At 45.4% G+C, this 21,529-nt stretch overlaps 1 protein-coding gene across 1 annotated transcript in view; it reads left to right on the top strand.

Moving 5' to 3' along the window:
• The window catches only part of LOC115134023 (spondin-1-like), a 144,295-nt gene that overhangs the window by 15,170 nt on the left and 107,596 nt on the right, over positions 1–21,529 (top strand). The window contains exon 2 of the mRNA XM_029667554.2: positions 11,152–11,258. Within this exon, the coding sequence (XP_029523414.1) occupies positions 11,152–11,258 (107 nt within the window). The remainder of the gene's footprint in view (positions 1–11,151; positions 11,259–21,529) is intronic.

A 21,529-nucleotide genomic window follows, 5' to 3' on the forward strand; every position in this document is an offset into this window, starting at 1 on the left:
CACGGTAATGGGGGGAGCAGGAAAAGGGGCTGAGCTGGACCCAAGGAAAGAAACAATAAGCATCCAAAACACCCCTAAGCTAGACTAGCCTACTTTAACAACAGCTAACTAACTAACCAAAAATACAGTGGGTGGTCCGCCGTTCTAACTAGTGTATTTAACAAAGTTCACTTACGGGTAGTGTATGCCCATGGGCGACTTGTCTTGGTTTCCCCCTTTTCCCACCAGCAACAAACAAACACCATAACCAAAAACAATACTCACAGGTGATGACAAAGTGCTATGGAGGTGTTTAAACAAAAGAGAGGTTAAGACACAAAGCGAGAGTGAAACACAGAGACCTACAGACATGGCATTTACAGAGAGATTGAGCTAGAGATTGCTTTAGAACAAACAAATGATGGGGTTTTTAAACCATGGGGAAGGAACTGTGATAGGATAGGAAGTAGGAGGAGGTGTGTCTTCTGATTGATGATTGATTGTTGACTGATTGGGGAGTGATGGTTTTCACCTGTGAGGGGAGAAGGAGAGAAAAGAAACACACACACAGGATACACACACACACAGGATAACTGTATCCGTAACACTCCCACCCTTAAAAGAGCAACCCTAGGGGTTGCGACTACAGTATGTCAATGAATACTCACAACAAAGCAACAACCTTGCAAAACATACAGAAATCATTTTCACTCACGAGACAAAGCATCTGCCAACACATTATCAGAACCCTTTTTGTGGCGGATCTCCAAATTATAATTTCGTACAATCAGCGCCCAACGCATAAGGCGCTGGTTCTGGTTGTACATTCGGTGGAGAAAAACTAAGGGGTTATAGTCAGTATATACAATCACGGGTAGGGCACTGGAACCAATATATACTTCAAAGTATTGCAGAGCCAACAACAAAGCAAGAGCTTCTTGTTCTATTGTCGCATAGTTTGTTTGACATTTATTAAATTTACGTGAAAAATAACAAACGGGATGATCCACTCCACTCTTGTCCTGCTGCAGTAGAACAGCACCAGCACCTCTGGCACTAGCATCCACCTCAAGTTTGAACGGTTGTTCAAAATCTGGAGCAGCAAGTACAGGTGTACTACATAAGAGTGCTTTCGCTGATTCAAAAGCTCTCTTACAATCAGGGGACCACACAAATGATCTAGCTGGACTAAGCAAATCGGTCAATGGAGCAACTACCGCAGAGAAATTTTTACAGAAGCTACAGTAGTAGCCAACCATCCCTAAAAAGCGGCGTAGCTCTCGACTGGTGGTAGGTGCAGGGAATGCAGTTATAGCCAAGACCTTGGCATCAACAGGGCGCACCTGTCCATGGCCAACCTCTTTACCGAGATAGGTAACAGTAGCCTTCCCAAACTCGCACTTTGCCAAGTTCAGGGTTAGAGAAGCAGCTGCCAACCGTTCACATACTACCCTTAGAGAGTCAACATGCTCTGACCACTCAGACGAATAAATCACTAGGTCATCAAGGTATGCACTACAATTAGGAACGCCAGCTAATACGGAGTTAACCAGTCGTTGGAAAGTGGCTGGTGCATTTCGCATCCCAAAAGCCATGACTGAGTACTGTAGGAAGTTGTCTGGGGTCACAAAGGCAGAAATCTCAGAAGCACGTGAAGTTAACGGAACCTGCCAGTAACCTTTTAAGAGGTCTAACTTGGTTACATACTTAGCAGCACCAATAGTGTCGATACAGTCGTCCAGTCGGGGTAACGGGAACGAATCTGGCATTGTGACAGAATTTACCTTTCGATAATCCGTACATAACCTGGACGTACCATCAGGTTTAGGAACCAAAATGCAAGGAGAACTCCAAGGGCTTGAACTTGGCTTAGCCAGGTCATTCTCCAACAAATATTTCACCTCATCGCTCATTATCTTCCTCTTGGAAGCGTTGATACAATATGGGTGTTGCTTGATAGGTGTAGCATTTCCAACAATAATGTCATGTTCCAACACATTTGTGCGAGTAGGAACGTCATTAAAGAGACATGGAAAACTGTGTAGTAGCCTCACAATATCATTGGCCTGTCCATCCGTTAAATGAACCAGACCGGATTGGATAGACAGCAGCATTTCTGAGTTGGGCAATCTAACACACTGCTGCTGAGTATTGCGCAACTCCAAGCCATCAACATCATCAATATGACAGTCCACTATCATAGCAGTAGTAGCAGAGACAGCAGTACCTTCCTCTGTTTTTGAACTCTCTAACTGTGTGATGGGTCGGGTGTGGTAAGCTTTCAACATGTTAATGTGACACACACGAGATTGGCGTTGTCTATCAGGAGTTTGAAGCACATAGTCAGTTTCACTTATTTTCTTTTCAATTAAATAAGGACCCGAGAAACGAGCTGACAGTGAAGATCCTGGAACAGGTAATAACACCAGTACTTGGTCACCTGGCTGTAGTGGAGGAGAAACAGCCTCTTTATCATAGTGTCTTTTCATGCTCCTCTGTGAGGAAGACAGAGCTTCCTTTGCGAGAGCACAAGCTTGGTGTAGGCGCTCACGAAAGCGACTAACGTAGTCCAACACATTCTCATCTCTGGTACACAACTCTTGGGACAAGAACTGTTCTTTAAGGACTTTCATTGGTCCTCTCACTGTGTGACCAAACACCAGTTCAGCCGGGCTGAAACCTAGGGACTCCTGCACAGTTTCACGAGCAGCAAACAAAACTAGAGGAACTCCCTCATCCCAATCTTTCTCAGATTCCAAACAATATTTACGTAGCATAGACTTCAGTGTCTGATGCCATCTTTCAAGTGCACCCTGAGACTCTGGGTGATAGGCGCTTGACACACGGTGCGCAATTGACAAGGATTTTAACACCTGCCTGAAGAGCTTGGATAGGAAATTGGTTCCTTGATCGCTTTGTACCACCCTAGGTAACCCGAATGTCGTGAAGAATTTTATTAAGGCTTTACTCAGTACCGGGGCTGTAATCCTTCTCAGAGGAATGGCCTCGGGGTATCTTGTAGCCATACACATTATCGTTAACAAAAACTGGTTACCCGATTTTGTCTTCGGTAACGGTCCGACACAATCAACTACCACATGCTCGAATGGTTCACCTATGACAGGTATGGGACAAAGAGGAGCGGGAGGAATAACCTGATTTGGTTTTCCTGTTATCTGACATGTGTGGCATGTCCGACAGAACTGAGCCACATCTTGTTTTAAACCCGGCCAAAAGAAATGTCGAAGGATCCGATCATAAGTTTTTGTGATTCCTAAATGACCAGACCACTGGTGATCATGAGCAAGGGATAACACATTTTGTCGAAAGGCTGTAGGAATCACTATTTGGTAAACAGCATTCCAATCTCCATCCGCGTCAACATGGGATTTCCATTTACGCATGAGGAGATTACCATCAATGAAGTAAGCCACATTCTTCTTCTTCACATCTTCCAATGAGACAACACTAGAAAAACATTTAGCAAGCTTGTTGTCAACCTTTTGGTTAGCAATCAGCTGCTCACGAGTGACTGGTAACTGTATTGCATCAGCAATAAGTTCAACGTTCTTTGATTCTTTCCTGGGCTGTTTGTCAGAGGTGATCAGCTTCTCAGAGGTATCACACAATCCATCCTCTTGATCAACCTCTTTGAACAGAACAGTGTTCGACAAATCTATCTCGTCACCCTCTTGTCGTGCCTGAGCACGAGTGACAGCACAAGCGGGGAACACATGTGGATAACTCTGTGCCAGCTCATTAGAGAGAGAGTGGTCACTTTTATCCAATACTTCCAATACGGGTACTACCTTTCCTCCGGCAATATCGTTACCCATTATACAGGTCACACCTTTCACTGGCAACATAGGGCGTACCCCCACTCTGAATATTCCACTGATTAACTCAGAGTGTACTTTCACAAAGTGCAATGGCACTGGGACAAAACCCATTTCAATACCCTGCACTAACACACTGGAACCACAGTATGTATCGTCAGATAAGGGCAACACATCAGACAATATAAACGACTGCGCCTCACCAGTATCTCTAAGGATTTTAACCGGTCGTTGAGACGCTTCGTCATTCTTTAGGGACACAAATCCCTCGAAAATGAATGGTTCATAACTGCGGTCGGGGACTGAGACTTTCAAACTACAGTTACCCTGAGGCACCTGTTTTGTTGCAGACCTCACAACCGTACGAATTAGAGCAACACCTGTTGGTGGCTTGGCACGAAGAGGCATCCCTTGTTTGCGTTTAAGCAGGAAGCAATCATTAATCATATGTCCTACTTTATGACAATAGAAACAGGGACGCTCATTCTTTTGGCGTGCTTGATATACTACTGCTGGCTGACTAGGGCTAAAGGTAGGAAACTCAGTGGCTCTACTCTCAATTTGAGCCGAAAACACACTCTTGTGCGTCAACACAAACTCGTCTGCCAACACAGACGATTCTGCCAGGGAGGATACTTTCTGTTCGTTTAGGTAAACTACAATGCGTTCGGGTAAGCAATTTTTAAACTCTTCCAACAAGATTAACTCCCGGAGAGAGTTGAAATCAGTTACCTTACTAGCAGCATGCCATTTATCAAACAGATTTCCCTTGTCTCTAGCAAATTCCACATAAGTCTTACTAGAAGACTTTCTATGAGACCTAAATCTCTGTCGGTATGCCTCAGGCACAAGCTCATAGGCACGAAGAACAGTAGCTTTGACCACTTCATAATTCAAACTGTCCTCCAGAGGTAGCGCTGACAAAACCTCTTGGGCTTTACCAGTTAATTTACACTGAAGTAATAGGCACCATACCTCTTCAGGCCATTTCAATGCTACGGCTATACGCTCAAATACACAAAAATAGGAGTCAACCTCTGACTCTCTGAACAAAGGTACTAAGGCAATCTGCCTACTAATGTCAAACGTGTTTGAGGACACAGCAGGTGAGGACGGCTCACAAACAGGCACAGTAGGACCGGAGGCTAGCCTCGCTGTCTCTGCCTCCAGTTCCATCTGGCGCATTTTGAACTCCAACTGCCTTTGTTCTCTGTCTGCCTCAATTTTACACATCTCCAAATGCCGTTGTTCTCGTTCTTTTTCTGCCTCTATTTTACATATCTCCAACTGGAGAGTCTCTCGCCTAATTTGGGCTTTCTCTTCCACCTCCAGTTGGAACTGTGCTAAACGGACATCCCTCCTGGCATCACCGTTTGACTGTGGGGAGAGTGGATCAAAACGGGGCAATGTGGCTGGAGCTTTAGCCTCGCCCTCATTATCAGACACCAATGGGCTTACAGGAGCAGCAACATCCGCTACAGGGGTAGTAGGCTCAGGCAGCGGTAACACAAGCACCTGCTCTTCCAACAATACATTTAATACTAGCCGTTTAACCTCCGCCTTAACTAAACTCTGCGGAATCGATACTGAATAATGGTCAGCCAAGGTCATTAAATCAACTCTACGACATCTGTCAAAAACCTCCCACGAAGGGTTATCCAAAAAGGATCTCAAATCAAAAGTAGTCATTTTACACTACTTCACAAGTGCCAAAGAAAATAGCAAACACTAATGCTACTTCAGCTATGACGCTCAACACTGAACTATACCACTACAACAATCTACATGAGCGGCATGGGTGTCAGTTATGACAGATCCCGGACGAGCGCCCACTTATGTTACGAATCCCTTTTGGCCCGACAGTCTAGGGGGGGGATGGTAATGAGACCCGTAACATAACTCATGCAAATTATTATTGTGACAAAGTAAAAGTGTGAACGAAATAACCACAACAGAAATCTACCGTCAAACTCTAGGTTTATTTATAAACACACGGTAATGGGGGGAGCAGGAAAAGGGGCTGAGCTGGACCCAAGGAAAGAAACAATAAGCATCCAAAACACCCCTAAGCTAGACTAGCCTACTTTAACAACAGCTAACTAACTAACCAAAAATACAGTGGGTGGTCCGCCGTTCTAACTAGTGTATTTAACAAAGTTCACTTACGGGTAGTGTATGCCCATGGGCGACTTGTCTTGGTTTCCCCCTTTTCCCACCAGCAACAAACAAACACCATAACCAAAAACAATACTCACAGGTGATGACAAAGTGCTATGGAGGTGTTTAAACAAAAGAGAGGTTAAGACACAAAGCGAGAGTGAAACACAGAGACCTACAGACATGGCATTTACAGAGAGATTGAGCTAGAGATTGCTTTAGAACAAACAAATGATGGGGTTTTTAAACCATGGGGAAGGAACTGTGATAGCATAGGAAGTAGGAGGAGGTGTGTCTTCTGATTGATGATTGATTGTTGACTGATTGGGGAGTGATGGTTTTCACCTGTGAGGGGAGAAGGAGAGAAAAGAAACACACACACAGGATACACACACACACAGGATAACTGTATCCGTAACACAAGGCATATTTACATTAGGGAGAGGCATGTGTAGTCGAGTGATATTGGGGTCCAATGAGCAGCAATAGGTGAGTCAGGGAGCCGTTCAGTAGTTGCTACTACGCTAGGTGAGCTGGAGACACACCGATTCAGACAGCTAGCAGGCCGGGGCTAGCAGATGGGCCTTAGGCAACTTCGCAATGGAAGATCCTGTTGAAACCTCCTCGGACGATTACGTCGGCAGACCAGTCGTGATGGATCGGTATGGCTCCGTGTCGGCAAAAAGGGTCCAGGCCAATTGGAAAAAGAGATATTGTAGCCCAAGAATTAGCTGGTAGACCTCTTCGGATAGCCGGGAGATGGGCGTAGCTCAAGGCTAACTGGTGCTCTCTTCTGGACAGAGGTGTTAGCCAGCAGTAGCCACTCGACTGCAGCTAGCTAGCTGCGATGATCCGGTGTAATGGACCAGGGCTTGGGGCAGGAATCCGGTGATGAGGTAGAGAAAAAGCAGTCTGATATGCTCTGGGTTGATATCGCACTGTGCAGACTGGCAGGTATTGACCGAGCTGAAGCTGGCTGGAGTCCGAGTTAATGGTGAAGACCGCTAGCAGTGGCTAACTGACTACTAGCTAGTTAGCTGGCTAGCTCCTGATGAGGTTCCGAGTCTAAAGTATAAAAATAGCATATCCGTACCACATTGGGTGAGGCGGGTTGCAGGAAAGTATATTCAGTTCGTTAGATTGGAAAGTGAGAATTAAATATATACGAAATATATCAGAAAAAAATGAGGAAAATGACTATCTACACCGGACAAGATATGACAAGTGTCACGACTCCTACCAAAGGTGGCTCCCCTTCCTGTTCGGGTGGCGCTCGGCAGTCGTCGTCACCGGCCTACTAGCTGCCACTGATCCTTTCTCCCCTTTCTGTTTATTGGTTTCACCTGTTTGTGTTTTAGGCTGATTAGTCAGGCTTTATTTACCGGTAGGCCCGCCTGCTCTGTGTGCGGGATTGTTTTTGTGGTACTTGTGTGCACGTCTGTGGGTTACCTGTTTCCCATTTTCGTGGGGTTTGCTGGACAGTTTAAGTCCCTGTGTTTGGGGCATTTGTTTTGTTGTGCGCCCTGTGTTTTCGTGGGGTTGGCTTATGTTCGCTGTTTTGTGCATTAAAGTAGCACTACCCTGAACTCTCTGCTTCCTGCGCCTGACTTCTCACCCACTACACCAAGAACGTTACAACAAGGCAAAGACACGTCCGACTGCTACGCCATCTTGGAAAACCTTTAGAGCATTTACCCCAAAAACATGTCCTGTTTTTGGCTTCAAAGACAATAACAGTTTTAGGTTATAATAAATGTGCATTGTAATGCAGTGACAGAATGATAGGCCTACTTGTATGCCAGCAGCATTCCACCCTGCATCCCACTGCCGGTTTGCTTCTGAAGCTAAGTGGTGTTAGCCTTGGTTAGTTCCTGGATGGGAGACCAGCTGCTGTTGGAGGTCCAGTAAGAGGCACCATTCCCTCTGGTTTAAAAATTATACCTATGCCGTAGGGTGGTGTCTTTTAGAAGGGACGTTAAACAGGTGTCCTGACTCTCTATGGTCCCATGGCACTTATTGTAAGAGCAGGGGTGTTAACCCTGGTTGGTGTCCTGGCTGAATTCCCAATCTGGCATCTCCCCTGTAACTATTCCCCAGTTCGTTGTTGTAAATGAGGATGTGTTCGCAGTCAATTTACCTGGTAAAATAAGGGAGATAATGCAAATCATTCATAATTACTTTGTTGGGTTAACTTTTTTAAAATGTATTGCTGTAGGCCTACGTCATCATTATTCTCTGCCTGAATCCCTAAACCCTACATGTAGCCTACCGGCCTATGGTATAATGCATTTCCACCTTGATTGTCCATCTTCCTCAATTAAAATGTGAAATTCTTACTGATCAATCTGGCAAAACGTCATTAAATAGACTATTGCTAAATTATTTAGCTATACTGTAGACGTAGGGCTGTGCAACTACTAATATCAGACAGAGGCAAGCTGGACAGGGGGAAAAAATGGTTCTCTATGTTACAATGAATATTCTCGGAGCCGGTTTGGTGATACTAATTGTTTCAATATTCTCTGGGCCTCCTCGTTTGTTGATGCAATGTTTCAATGTTATCAGAGCCACTTTGTTGATACAATGCTTCAGTATTCGCAGAATGTTTCCCTTCCCTGGTGAATAATGCAGACAGGCAAATGATAAAATTTGCGGGAAGTGCAGGAGTCAATGTTGGTGGGAAGCGCATGAGACAATGATACTGTCATAGTAAACGGTTTGCACTGTTCCACAAGGGTGGCTTCATATAGCCTATAGAAGGGGATCGGCAACCTTTTTTCTACAATTCTACAATCTACAATTAATCCTACCATTTCTAAAGATCTGCATGCCAGTTATGATTTTCATATACGCATAACTGTGCCCAACCAATGTCAAACTGCACACAACCAAAATAATTCTATAGCTGGCTGCTAGACAGGTGCTGTCTATTCAGCACCACGCCACGGAGCGCCACTATGCTTACCTGTACTGAGGCGCTGTCCATGTGGCAGTGCTGAATCACGGGCGGGGCCTTAGCTCCCTTTAAAAAGGTATGTGTACGTTTACCTTTTGTATTTTGTGTTTTCGCCGTTCTTTAGTCGAGATTGTTTGTCTTCTTGCGTACCTGTTGAGGCCTAAGTAAATCCTTTGATGTGTGCATTTCCTTTCAATGCATGTGTAAGATTTATCTGGAATAGTTTGCATTCACGACCAGCTGTTTTATGCTCTGGTTACTTTCACATTAATGTCGGAATTTGAAGTCGGCCTTGTTGTGACTTGATAGATGCATGTATGAACTGTTCTACAAGTAAATTAGTCCATTTATGATATGGTTGAGTAGTGGTTGACATTGTACACACGGTCCACAGACCTTTAAACCTAATATTGTGGTGATAATTAATGGCAGGGGTCATTTTTTGTATTTTTAAAAAGAGAAAATTGCCCACCCCACTTTGCTTAAAACAATGTTTATTAAAAACGTTTTTTTTCACATTTGACAAACATAATAGATGAATGAATATAAATACAAATCTGTTTTAACACCCATACCCTTGGTTTAGCTGAACTGACACCCCTAGGGGAATGCAAGGTTATAACCTTCAGGTGTTCATTGGCCTTTGATAAGTGGCTCATTATCACATTATAATTCACTGTTGTGTGATTGTAAGCAGCATTTTTTCCCTTGGAAAAATAAACCAGGTGTGCTTTTGACTGAGCTATGCTGGTCAGTAATGTGCAATTAGTAAATACAATTATATTATTACATTCTTCATAACTGTCTCATCAAAGTTTCCGATACAGGTGTCTGAATATCATATAACTGCTCCCAGTGACCCTACATTAATAATACTAATTATGTTCACTTAAAAATGAATTACATTATTATCTAACGAATGTGTAAATACATCTAATAATGTTTATCTTTTATAATGTACCCGATACAGCCCAAGGAGGATGCATTGTGTGTTGTCAGTTTTCAGGGAAACCATAAGCTAATATTGTTAGTAAAGCTGACTTTTCAAAGATAAATCTTTTACCACCGCAACACACGTTACATTTGACCCTGTTGAAATCACTGACTGGAAAACAGTCGAACAGCAGGCAACTAATGAGCTGCTAGCAGCGCATACCTTTATCCCACATTCTGTAGTAAGCTCCTCCAGCTGAGTTTGTTGCTCTATCAACAGTGCCTGGGATGGGCTACATTACATTATCTTTCATCTTTGATAGGATCTTAATTTGATCACTCGTTTGTTGCTGAGAATTTTCTTGCACCACAGGAAATTCAGATGAGCTTCACGATTTACATAAATTCTCAGAATCGCCTAGAATGTCATTGTATGCTGTAGCATTAAGATTTAAGTGGCTAGCCTGAACCATGAAAAACATCCCCAGACCATTATGCCGCCTCCACCAAACTTTACAGGTGGCACTATGCATTGGGGCAGGTAGCGTTCTTCTGGCATTTATCTGTCGGACTGCCAAATGGTCCGTGGGACGGCCAGATTGCCAGAATGCGTTTCCACTGCTCCAGAGTCCAATGGCGGTGAGCTTTACACCACTCCATTCTACACTTGGCATTGCACATGGTGATCTTAGGCTTGTGTGCGTGAGGCTGCTCTGCCATGGAAACCCATTTCATGATGCTCCCGAAGAACAGTCATTGTGCTGACGTTGCTTCCAGAGGCAGTTTGGAACTTGGTAGTTGGTGTTGCAACCGAAGACAGACGATTTTTACGCGCTTCAGCACTAGGCGGTGCCGTTCTGTGAGCTTGTGTGGCCTACCACTTACAGTTGACCGGGGCAGCTCTAGCATGGCAGACATTTAACGGACTGACTTGTTAGAAAGGTTGCATCCTATGACGAAGCCATGTTGAAAGTTACTGAGCTCTTCAGTAATGGCATTCTACTACCAATATTTGTCTATGGAGATTGCATGGCTGTCAGCAACGGGCGTGGCTCAAATAGCCGAATCTACTAATTTGAAGGCGTGTCCACATACTTTTGTATTCATAGTATATATTAACAGTATTGTACTTTTCATGTCGCCTAATTTTGGACAGGTAATAGCCTAACTACAGATCAAGCAACATTAACATTCAAATCCTGTTGAGCAGGATTATTTTGCTGCGACAATACTGGTCAAATTAAGATCTAACATCTGTATATTCCCTAAACTCCCCTCCTGTCCTTCCAGTGACTCTGCACGCCTCCAGTCCCTCCTATTTCAGAGGCTTTACCCTTATCGCTCTGAAGGAGGGGAAGGAAGGAACCACAGATGACCACTACGCTGGCAAATTCCAGGTAATGTACTATGCATGTATATTGTGGCCATATTTCAGTAATTGTCTTCAAAATCACTTTCCTCAAGACTAAATGCGTATTCCCTAACGTCTCCATAAGAGCAGCTAAAACCAAGTAAATAGTTGTCTCCTTTGCTCAGCTCATGATAATAATACACAACCTACTGTGTGAGAGTGCTCTACAGCAGTGAGAACACACTTCCTTACCTGGCAATTACCTGACAACATAAAAAGGAATAAACACTCCCACAACCTGCCTGCTCAGCCTCAGCCCACACTTCGCGCTCTGCATCCTTCGGTTCCCAGAGTGTGTAACCCTATTCTAGTCTCAAGATTCTAATCCTGTTTTCATTTGGCCTCTTCAAATGACCATTGTGTCACCCATAATAGATAATCAAACACATTCAATATGCATTATGGTTCTGTTGTTAAGAACATGGTTATATTACAATGTCATTACTACTGTAGGTCTTTGTATTGTAAAGAGGGACTGATTGTCATCACTTAATTGGACAAATAATTGACAAATGATTCAATGAGATCAGAATGATACAGTTAAATTAAGAGAAAGAGATGGAGATATCGGGGATGTGGGTCGGGGTGCCTTGTAAGGATCCGACAGCGAGTGGGTAATTTACCATCAGTCCTATTAGCCAATGTACAATCATTGGATAGCAATATAGATGAACTATGATCACATACAGTTGAAGTCGGAAGTTTACATACACTTAGGTTGGAGTCATTAAGACTAGTTTTTCAACCACTCCACAAATTTATTGTTAACAAACTATAGTTTTGGCAAGTCGGTTAGGACATCTACTTTGTGCATGACACAAGTAATTTTTCCAACAATTGTTTACAGACAGATTATTTCACTTATAATTCACTGTATCACAATTCCAATGGGTCAGAAGTTTACATACACTAAGTTGACTGTGCCTTTAAACAGCTTGGAAAATTCCATAAAATGATGTCATGGCTTTAGAAGCTTCTGATAGGCTAATTGATAGGCTAATTTGAGTCAATTGGAGGTGTACCTGTGGATGTATTTCAAGGCCTACCTTCAAACTCAGTGCCTCTTTGCTTGACATCATGGGAAAATCAAAAGAAATAAGCCAAGACCTCCTGCTTTGCTGCAGGAGGGACTGTTGCACTCTCCAAGATGGCGTAGCAGTCGGACGTGTGTTTTGTCTTGTCCCGTCCTGTATAGTGTAAATATAGTTTTTTCTCGTTTTTTTTCTGTATATATTTCGTACATATTTTAATCTCACTTTCCAACTACAGGCTGAATATACTCTCCTGCAACCCGCATCACCCAATGTGGTACGGATCTGCTTTTTCTATACTTTAGAATCGGAACCCTCATCAGAAGCTAGCCGCTAACTAGCTACTAGCTAGCCACTGCTAGCGGTCTTCAACGCTAACTAGGACACCAGCGCGACATCTACCCAAAGCATATCAGACTGCTTTTTCTCTACCACATCTCCGGATTCCTACCGCAAGCTCTGAACCTTTACACCGGATCATCGTAAATAGCTAGCTGCAATCCGAGTGGCTACTCCTGGCTAACGTCTCTGTCCCAGAGCAAGCACCAGTTAGCCTGGAGCTAGCCTCGAGCTAAGCCCATCTCCCGACTAGCCGAAGAGGTCCAAAGATACCTAATTTGCCAATTGGCCTGGACCCTCTACTGACCCTCTACTGCCGACACGGAGCCCCGCCATCCATCACGACTGGTCCGCCGACATAATCGTCCGAGGGGTTTCAACAGGCTTTTCCGCTGCGACATCGCCAAAGATCCATCTGCTGGCCAAGGCCCGCGAGCTTTCTGAATCGCTGTATCTCCAGCTCACCGCATGAAGAGGAATAAACAGACTCACCCCATCGCGACGTCCCCCAAAGGTTAACTCTCTAGCCCTCGCTATCTCCCTGCTTGCTAATTCGGCCTGCTAACGGCTTGTCAAGCTCCGGTCCGCTAACTGCTACCTTGTCTAGCTCGGGCCTACGAACTGTTAGCTTGTTAGCACAGGCCTGCTAACCGTCTGAACCACCGCGTCCCAATCACTCTCTGACCCCATTTACTTTCTATCTCTTTTTGATTCTTAATTTGTTTATACCTTCCGGAAACCTGCCTCACCCATGTGATACGGAATCGCTATTACTTTTACTCTTTATTTTTATTTTTATGACACACTCAAGAACCTCCAGACGCTAACCAGCTAACTAGCTACAAGCTAGTTAGTCATTGTTAGTTTAAAAAAAAAACCTGGATAACACTCGCCAGCCCAGCCCCCCTGCCCATCCACCGCTGCCCCCTGGACACTGATCTCTTGGCTACATAGCTGACGCACGCTGGACTGTCCATTAATCACGGTACTCCTTTCTGCTTGTTTGTCTTACCTGTCGGCCCCGTTGCCTAGTCAACGCCATTTTACCTGCTGTTTGTTGTGCTAGCGGATTAGCCCCGCCTACTGTTTTTAGCTAGCTTTCCAAATTCAACACCTGTGATTACTGTATGCCTCGCTGTATGTCTCTCTCAGATGTCAATATGCCTTGTATACTGTTGTTCAGGTTAGTTATAATTGTTTTAGTTCACAATGGAGCCCCTAGACCCACTCTGCATACCCCTGTTACCTCCTTTGTCCCACCTCCCACACATGCGGTGACCTCACCCATTACAACCAGCATGTCCAGAGATACAACCTGTCTCATCATCACCCAGTGCCTGGGCTTACCTCCGCTGTACCCGCACCCGCCCTGAATATATTCTACCATGCCCAGAAACCTGCTCCTCTTATCCTCTGCCCCCAACGCTCTAGGCGACCAGTTTTGATAGCCTTTAGCCGCACCCTCATACTACTCCTTCTCTGTTCCGCGGGTGATGTGGAGGTAAACCCAGGCCCTGCATGTCCCCAGGTACCCTCATTTGTTGACTTCTGTGATCGAAAAAGCCTTGGTTTTATGCCTGTCAACATCAGAAGCCTCCTCCCTAAGTTTGTTTTACTTACTGCTTTAGCACACTCTGCTAACCCTGATGTCCTTGCCGTGTCTGAATCCTGGCTCAGGAAGGCCACCAAAAATTCAGAGATTTCCATACCCAACTATAACATCTTCCGTCAAGATAGAACTGCCAAAGGGGGAGGAGTTGCAGTCTACTGCAGAGATAGCCTGCAAAGTAATGTCATACTTTCCAGGTCCATACCCAAACAGTTCGAACTACTAATTTTGAAAATTACCCTCTCCAGAAATAAGTCTCTCACTGTTGCCGCCTGCTACCGGCCACCCTCAGCTCCCAGCTGTGCCCTGGACACCATTTGTGAATTGATCGCCCCCCATCTAGCTTCAGAGTTTGTTCTGTTAGGTGACCTAAACTGGGATATGCTTAACACCCCGGCAGTCCTACAATGTAAGCTAGATGCCCTCAATCTCACTCAAATCATCAAGGAACCCACCAGGTACAACCCTAACTCTGTAAACAAGGGCACCCTCATAGACATCATCCTGACCAACTGGCCCTCCAAATACACCTCCGCTGTCTTCAACCAGGATCTCACCGATCACTGCCTCATTGCCTGTATCCGCCACGGAGCCGCAGTCAAACGACCACCCCTCATCACTGTCAAACGCTCCCTAAAACACTTCTGTGAGCAGGCCTTTCTAATCGACCTGGCCCGGGTATCCTGGAAGGACATTGACCTCATCCCGTCAGTTGAGGATGCCTGGTCATTCTTTAAAAGTAACTTCCTCAAATCAAATCAAATCAAATCAAATTTTATTTGTCACATACACATGGTTAGCAGATGTTAATGCGAGTGTAGCGAAATGCTTGTGCTTCTAGTTCCGACAATGCAGTGATAACCAACAAGTAATCTAACTAACAATTCTAAAACTACTGTCTTATACACAGTGTAAGGGGATAAAGAATATGTACATAAGGATATATGAGTGAGTGATGGTACAGAGCAGCAAACAGTAGATGGTATCGAGTACAGTATATACATATGAGATGAGTATGTAGACAAAGTAAACAAAGTGGCATAGTTAAAGTGGCTAGTGATACATGTATTACATAAGGATGCAGTCGATGATGTAGAGTACAGTATATACGTATGCATATGAGATGAATAATGTAGGGTAAGTAACATTATATAAGGTAGCATTGTTTAAAGTGGCTAGTGATATATTTACATCATTTCCCATCAATTCCCATTATTAAAGTGGCTGGAGTTGGGTCAGTGTCAATGACAGTGTGTAGGCAGCAGCCACTCAATGGTGGCTGTTTAACAGTCTGATAGCCTTGAGATAGAAGCTGTTTTTCAGTCTCTCAGTCCCAGCTTTGATGCACCTGTACTGACCTCGCCTTCTGGATGATAGCGGGGTGAACAGGCAGTGGTTCGGGTGGTTGATGTCCTTGATGATCTTTATGGCCTTCCTGTAACATCGGGTGGTGTAGGTGTCCTGGAGGGCAGGTAGTTTGCCCCCGGTGATGCGTTGTGCAGACCTCACTACCCTCTGGAGAGCCTTACGGTTGAGGGCGGAGCAGTTGCCGTACCAGGCGGTGATACAGCCCGCCAGGATGCTCTCGATTGTGCATCTGTAGAAGTTTGTGAGTGCTTTTGGTGACAAGCCGAATTTCTTCAGCCTCCTGAGGTTGAAGAGGCGCTGCTGCGCCTTCTTCACGACGCTGTCAGTGTGAGTGGACCAATTCAGTTTGTCTGTGATGTGTATGCCGAGGAACTTAAAGCTTGCTACCCTCTCCACTACTGTTCCATCGATGTGGATAGGGGGGTGTTCCCTCTGCTGTTTCCTGAAGTCCACAATCATCTCCTTAGTTTTGTTGACGTTGAGTGTGAGGTTATTTTCCTGACACCACACTCCGAGGGCCCTCACCTCCTCCCTGTAGGCCGTCTCGTCGTTGTTGGTAATCAAGCCTACCACTGTTGTGTCGTCCGCAAACTTGATGATTGAGTTGGAGGCGTGCGTGGCCACGCAGTCGTGGGTGAACAGGGAGTACAGGAGAGGGCTCAGAACGCACCCTTGTGGGGCCCCGTGTTGAGGATCAGCGGGGAGGAGATGTTGTTGCCTACCCTCACCACCTGGGGCGGCCCGTCAGGAAGTCCAGTACCCAGTTGCACAGGGCGGGGTCGAGACCCAGGGTCTCGAGCTTGATGACGAGCTTGGAGGGTACTATGGTGTTGAATGCCGAGCTGTAGTCGATGAACAGCATTCTCACATAGGTATTCCTCTTGTCCAGGTGGGTTAGGGCAGTGTGCAGTGTGGTTGAGATTGCATCGTCTGTGGACCTATTTGGGCGGTAAGCAAATTGGAGTGGGTCTAGGGTGTCAGGTAGGGTGGAGGTGATATGGTCCTTGACTAGTCTCTCAAAGCACTTCATGATGACGGAAGTGAGTGCTACGGGGCGGTAGTCGTTTAGCTCAGTTACCTTAGCTTTCTTGGGAACAGGAACAATGGTGGCCCTCTTGAAGCATGTGGGAACAGCAGACTGGTATAGGGATTGATTGAATATGTCCGTAAACACACCGGCCAGCTGGTCTGCGCATGCTCTGAGGGCGCGGCTGGGGATGCTGTCTGGGCCTGCAGCCTTGCGAGGGTTAACACGTTTAAATGTCTTACTCACCTCGGCTGCAGTGAAGGAGAGACCGCATGTTTTCGTTGCAGGCCGTGTCAGTGGCACTGTATTGTCCTCAAAGCGGGCAAAAAGTTATTTAGTCTGCCTGGGAGCAAGACATCCTGGTCCGTGACTGGGCTGGGTTTCTTCTTGTAGTCCGTGATTGACTGTAGACCCTGCCACATGCCTCTTGTGTCTGAGCCATTGAATTGAGATTCCACTTTGTCTCTGTACTGACGCTTAGCTTGTTTAATAGCCTTGCGGAGGGAATAGCTGCATTGTTTATATTCGGACATGTTACCAGACACCTTGCCCTGATTAAAAGCAGTGGTTCGTGCTTTCAGTTTCACGCGAATGCTGCCATCAATCCACGGTTTCTGGTTTGGGAATGTTTTTATCGTTGCTATGGGAACGACATCTTCGACGCACGTTCTAATGAACTCGCACACCGAATCAGCGTATTCGTCAATATTTTCATCTGACGCAATACGAAACATGTCCCAGTCCACGTGATGGAAGCAGTCTTGGAGTGTGGAGTCAGCTTGGTCTGACCAGCGTTGGACAGACCTCAGCGTGGGAGCCTCTTGTTTAAGTTTCTGCCTGTAGGCAGGGATCAACAAAATGGAGTCGTGGTCAGCTTTTCCGAAAGGGGCGGGGCAGGGCCTTATATGCGTCGCGGAAGTTAGAGTAACAATGATCCAAGGTTTTACCACCCCTGGTTGCGCAATCGATATGCTGATAAAATTTAGGGAGTCTTGTTTTCAGATTAGCTTTGTTAAAATCCCTAGCTACAATGAATGCAGCCTCCGGATAAATGGTTTCCAGTTTGCAAAGAGTTAAATAAAGTTCGTTCAGAGCCATCGATGTGTCTGCTTGGGGGATATATACGGCTGTGATTATAATCGAAGAGAATTCTCTTGGAAGATAATGCGGTCTACATTTGATTGTGAGGAATTCTAAATCAGGTGAACAGAAGGATTTGAGTTCCTGTATGTTTCCTTCATCACACCATGTCTCGTTAGTCATGAGGCATACGCCGCTCTTCTTACCAGAAAGATGTTTGTTTCTGTCGGCGCGATGCGTGGAGAAACCCGTTGGCTGCACCGCATCGGATAGCGTCTTCCCAGTAAGCCATGTTTCCGTGAAGCAGAGAACATTGCAGTCTCTGATGTCCCTCTGGAATGCTACCCTTGCTCGGATTTCATCAACCTTGTTGTCAAGAGACTGGACATTGGCAAGAAGAATGCTGGGGAGTGGTGCGCGATGTGCCCTTGTCCGGAGTCTGACCAGAAGACCGCTACGTTTCCCTCTTTTTCGGAGTCGTTTTCTTGGGTCGCTGCATGCGATCCATTCCGTTGTCCTGTTTGTAAGGCAGAACACAGGATCCGCGTCGCGGAAAACATATTCTTGGTCGTACTGATGGTGAGTTGACGCTGATCTTATATTCAGTAGTTCTTCTCGACTGTATGTAATGAAACCTAAGATGACCTGGGGTACTAATGTAAGAAATAACACGTAAAAAAACAAAAAACTGCATAGTTTCCTAGGAACACGAAGCGAGGCGGCCATCTCTGTCGGCGCCGGAAGATCACCATTTTAGATAAGCATGCTCCGTTCAAAAAATGCAGAACCAAGAACAGATACAGCCCTTGGTTCACTCCAGACCTGACTGCCCTCGACCAGCACAAAAACATCCTGTGGCGGACTGCAATAGCATCGAATAGCCCCCGTGATATGCAACTGTTCAGGGAAGTCAGGAACCAATACACGCAGTCAGTCAGGAAAGCTAAGGCCAGCTTCTTCAGGCAGAAGTTTGCATCCTGTAGCTCCAACTCCAAAAAGTTCTGGGACACTGTGAAGTCCATGGAGAACAAGAGCACCTCCTCCCAGCTGCCCACTGCACTGAGGCTAGGTAACACGGTCTCCACCGATAAATCCACGATTATCGAAAGCTTCAATAAGCACTTCTCAACGGCTGGCCATGCCTTCCGCCTGGCTACTCCTAACCTCGGCCAACAGCTCCGCCCCCCCCGCAGCTCCTCGCCCAAGCCTCTCCAGGTTCTCCTTTACCCAAATCCAGATAGCAGATGTTCTGAAAGACCTGCAAAACCTAGACCCGTACAAATCAGCTGGGCTTGACAATCTGGACCCTCTATTTCTGAAACTATCTGCCGCCATTGTCGCAACCCCTATTACCAGCCTGTTCAACCTCTCTTTCATATCGTCTGAGATCCCCAAGGATTGGAAAGCTGCCGCAGTCATCCCCCTCTTCAAAGGGGAGACACCCTGGACCCAAACTGCTATAGACCTATATCCATCCTGCCCTGCCTATCTAAGGTCTTCGAAAGCCAAGTCAACAAACAGGTCACTGACCATCTCGAATCCCACCGTACCTTCTCCGCTGTGCAATCTGGTTTCCGAGCCGGTCACGGGTGCACCTCAGCCACGCTCAAGGTACTAAACGATATCATTACCGCCATCGATAAAAGACAGTACTGTACAGCCGTCTTCATCGACCTCGCCAAGGCTTTCGACTCTGTCAATCACCATATTCTTATCGGCAGACTCAATAGCCTCGGTTTCTCGGATGACTGCCTTGCCTGGTTCACCAATTACTTTGCAGATAGAGTTCAGTGTGTCAAATCGGAGGGCATGCTGTCCGGTCCTCTGGCAGTCTCTATGGGGGTGCCACAGGGTTCAATTCTCGGGCCGACTCTTTTCTCTGTATATATCAATGATGTTGCTCTTGCTGCGGGCGATTCCCTGATCCACCTCTACGCAGACGACACCATTCTATATACTTTCGGCCCGTCATTGGACACTGTGCTATCTAACCTCCAAACGAGCTTCAATGCCATACAGCACTCCTTCCGTGGCCTCCAACTGCTCTTAAACGCGAGTAAAACCAAATGCATGCTTTTCAACCGATCGCTGCCTGCACCCGCATGCCCGACTAGCATCACCACCCTGGATGGTTCCGACCTTGAATATGTGGACATCTATAAGTACCTAGGTGTCTGGCTAGACTGCAAACTCTCCTTCCAGACTCACATCAAACATCTCCAATCGAAAATCAAATCAAGAGTCGGCTTTCTATTCCGCAACAAAGCCTCCTTCACTCACGCCGCCAAGCTTACCCTAGTAAAACTGACTATCCTACTGATCCTCGATTTCGGCGATGTCATCTACAAAATGGCTTCCAACACTCTACTCAGCAAACTGGATGCAGTCTATCATAGTGCCATCCGTTTTGTCACCAAAGCACCTTATACCACCCACCACTGCGACTTGTATGCTCTAGTCGGCTGGCCCTCGCTACATATTCGTCGCCAGACCCACTGGCTCCAGGTCATCTACAAGTCCATGCTAGGTAAAGCTCCGCCTTATCTCAGTTCACTGGTCACGATGGCAACACCCATCCGTAGCACACGCTCCAGCAGGTGTATCTCACTGATCATCCCTAAAGCCAACACCTCATTTGGCCGCCTTTCGTTCCAGTACTCTGCTGCCTGTGACTGGAACGAACTGCAAAAATCGCTGAAGTTGGAGACGTTTATCTCCCTCACCAACTTCAAACATCAGCTATCCGAGCAGCTAACCGATCGCTGCAGCTGTACATAGTCTATTGGTAAATAGCCCACCCATTTTCACCTACCTCATTCCCATACTGTTTTTATACTGTTTTTTTATTTATTTATTTACTTTTCTGCTCTTTTGCACACCAATATCTCTACCTGTACATGACCATCTGATCATTTATCACCCCAGTGTTAATCTGCAAAATTGTATTATTCGCCTACCTCCTCATGCCTTTTGCACACATTGTATATAGACTGCCCATTTTTTTTCTACTGTGTTATTGACTTGTTAATTGTTTATTCCATGTGTAACTCTGTGTTGTCTGTTCACACTGCTATGCCTTATCTTGGCCAGGTCGCAGTTGCAAATGAGAACTTGTTCTCAACTAGCCTACCTGGTTAAATAAAGGTGAAATAAAATAAAATAAAAAACTTCACAAAATAGATAGCATCATGAGGAAAGAAAATTATGTGGATATAATGAAGCAACATCTCAAGACATCGGTCAGGAAGATAAAGCTTGGTCGCAAATGGGTCTTCCAAATGGACAATGACCCCAAGCATGCTTCCAAGGTATTTGAGTGGTCATTATAAGCCCTGACCTCAAACCTATAGAAAATGAGTGAACAGAACTGAAAAAGCATGTGCGTGCAAGGACTCAGTTACACCAGCTCTTTCAGGAGGAATGGGCCAAAATTCACCCAACTTATTGTGGGAAGCATGTGGAAGGGTACCCTTTAAACAATTTAAAGGCAATGCTACCAAATACTAATTGAATGTATGTAAACTTCTGACCCACTGGGAATGTGATGAAAGAAATAAAAGCTGAAAGACATAATTCTCTCTACTATTATTCTGACATATCACATTCTTAGAATAAAGTGGTGATCCTAACTGACCTAAAACAGGGAATTTTTACTAGGATTAAGTGTTTGAAATTGTGAAAAACTGAGTATTTGGCTAAGGTGTATGTAAACTTCCGACTTCAACTGTATATTCTTCGTAGCTGTCTATTTAGCACCACACACCGATGCTGGTACTAAGACCACACTCAATGAGCTGCATACG

Source organism: Oncorhynchus nerka, linkage group LG9a (genome assembly GCF_034236695.1).
Source record: "Oncorhynchus nerka isolate Pitt River linkage group LG9a, Oner_Uvic_2.0, whole genome shotgun sequence".
In the NCBI taxonomy this organism is placed as follows: domain Eukaryota; kingdom Metazoa; phylum Chordata; class Actinopteri; order Salmoniformes; family Salmonidae; genus Oncorhynchus; species Oncorhynchus nerka.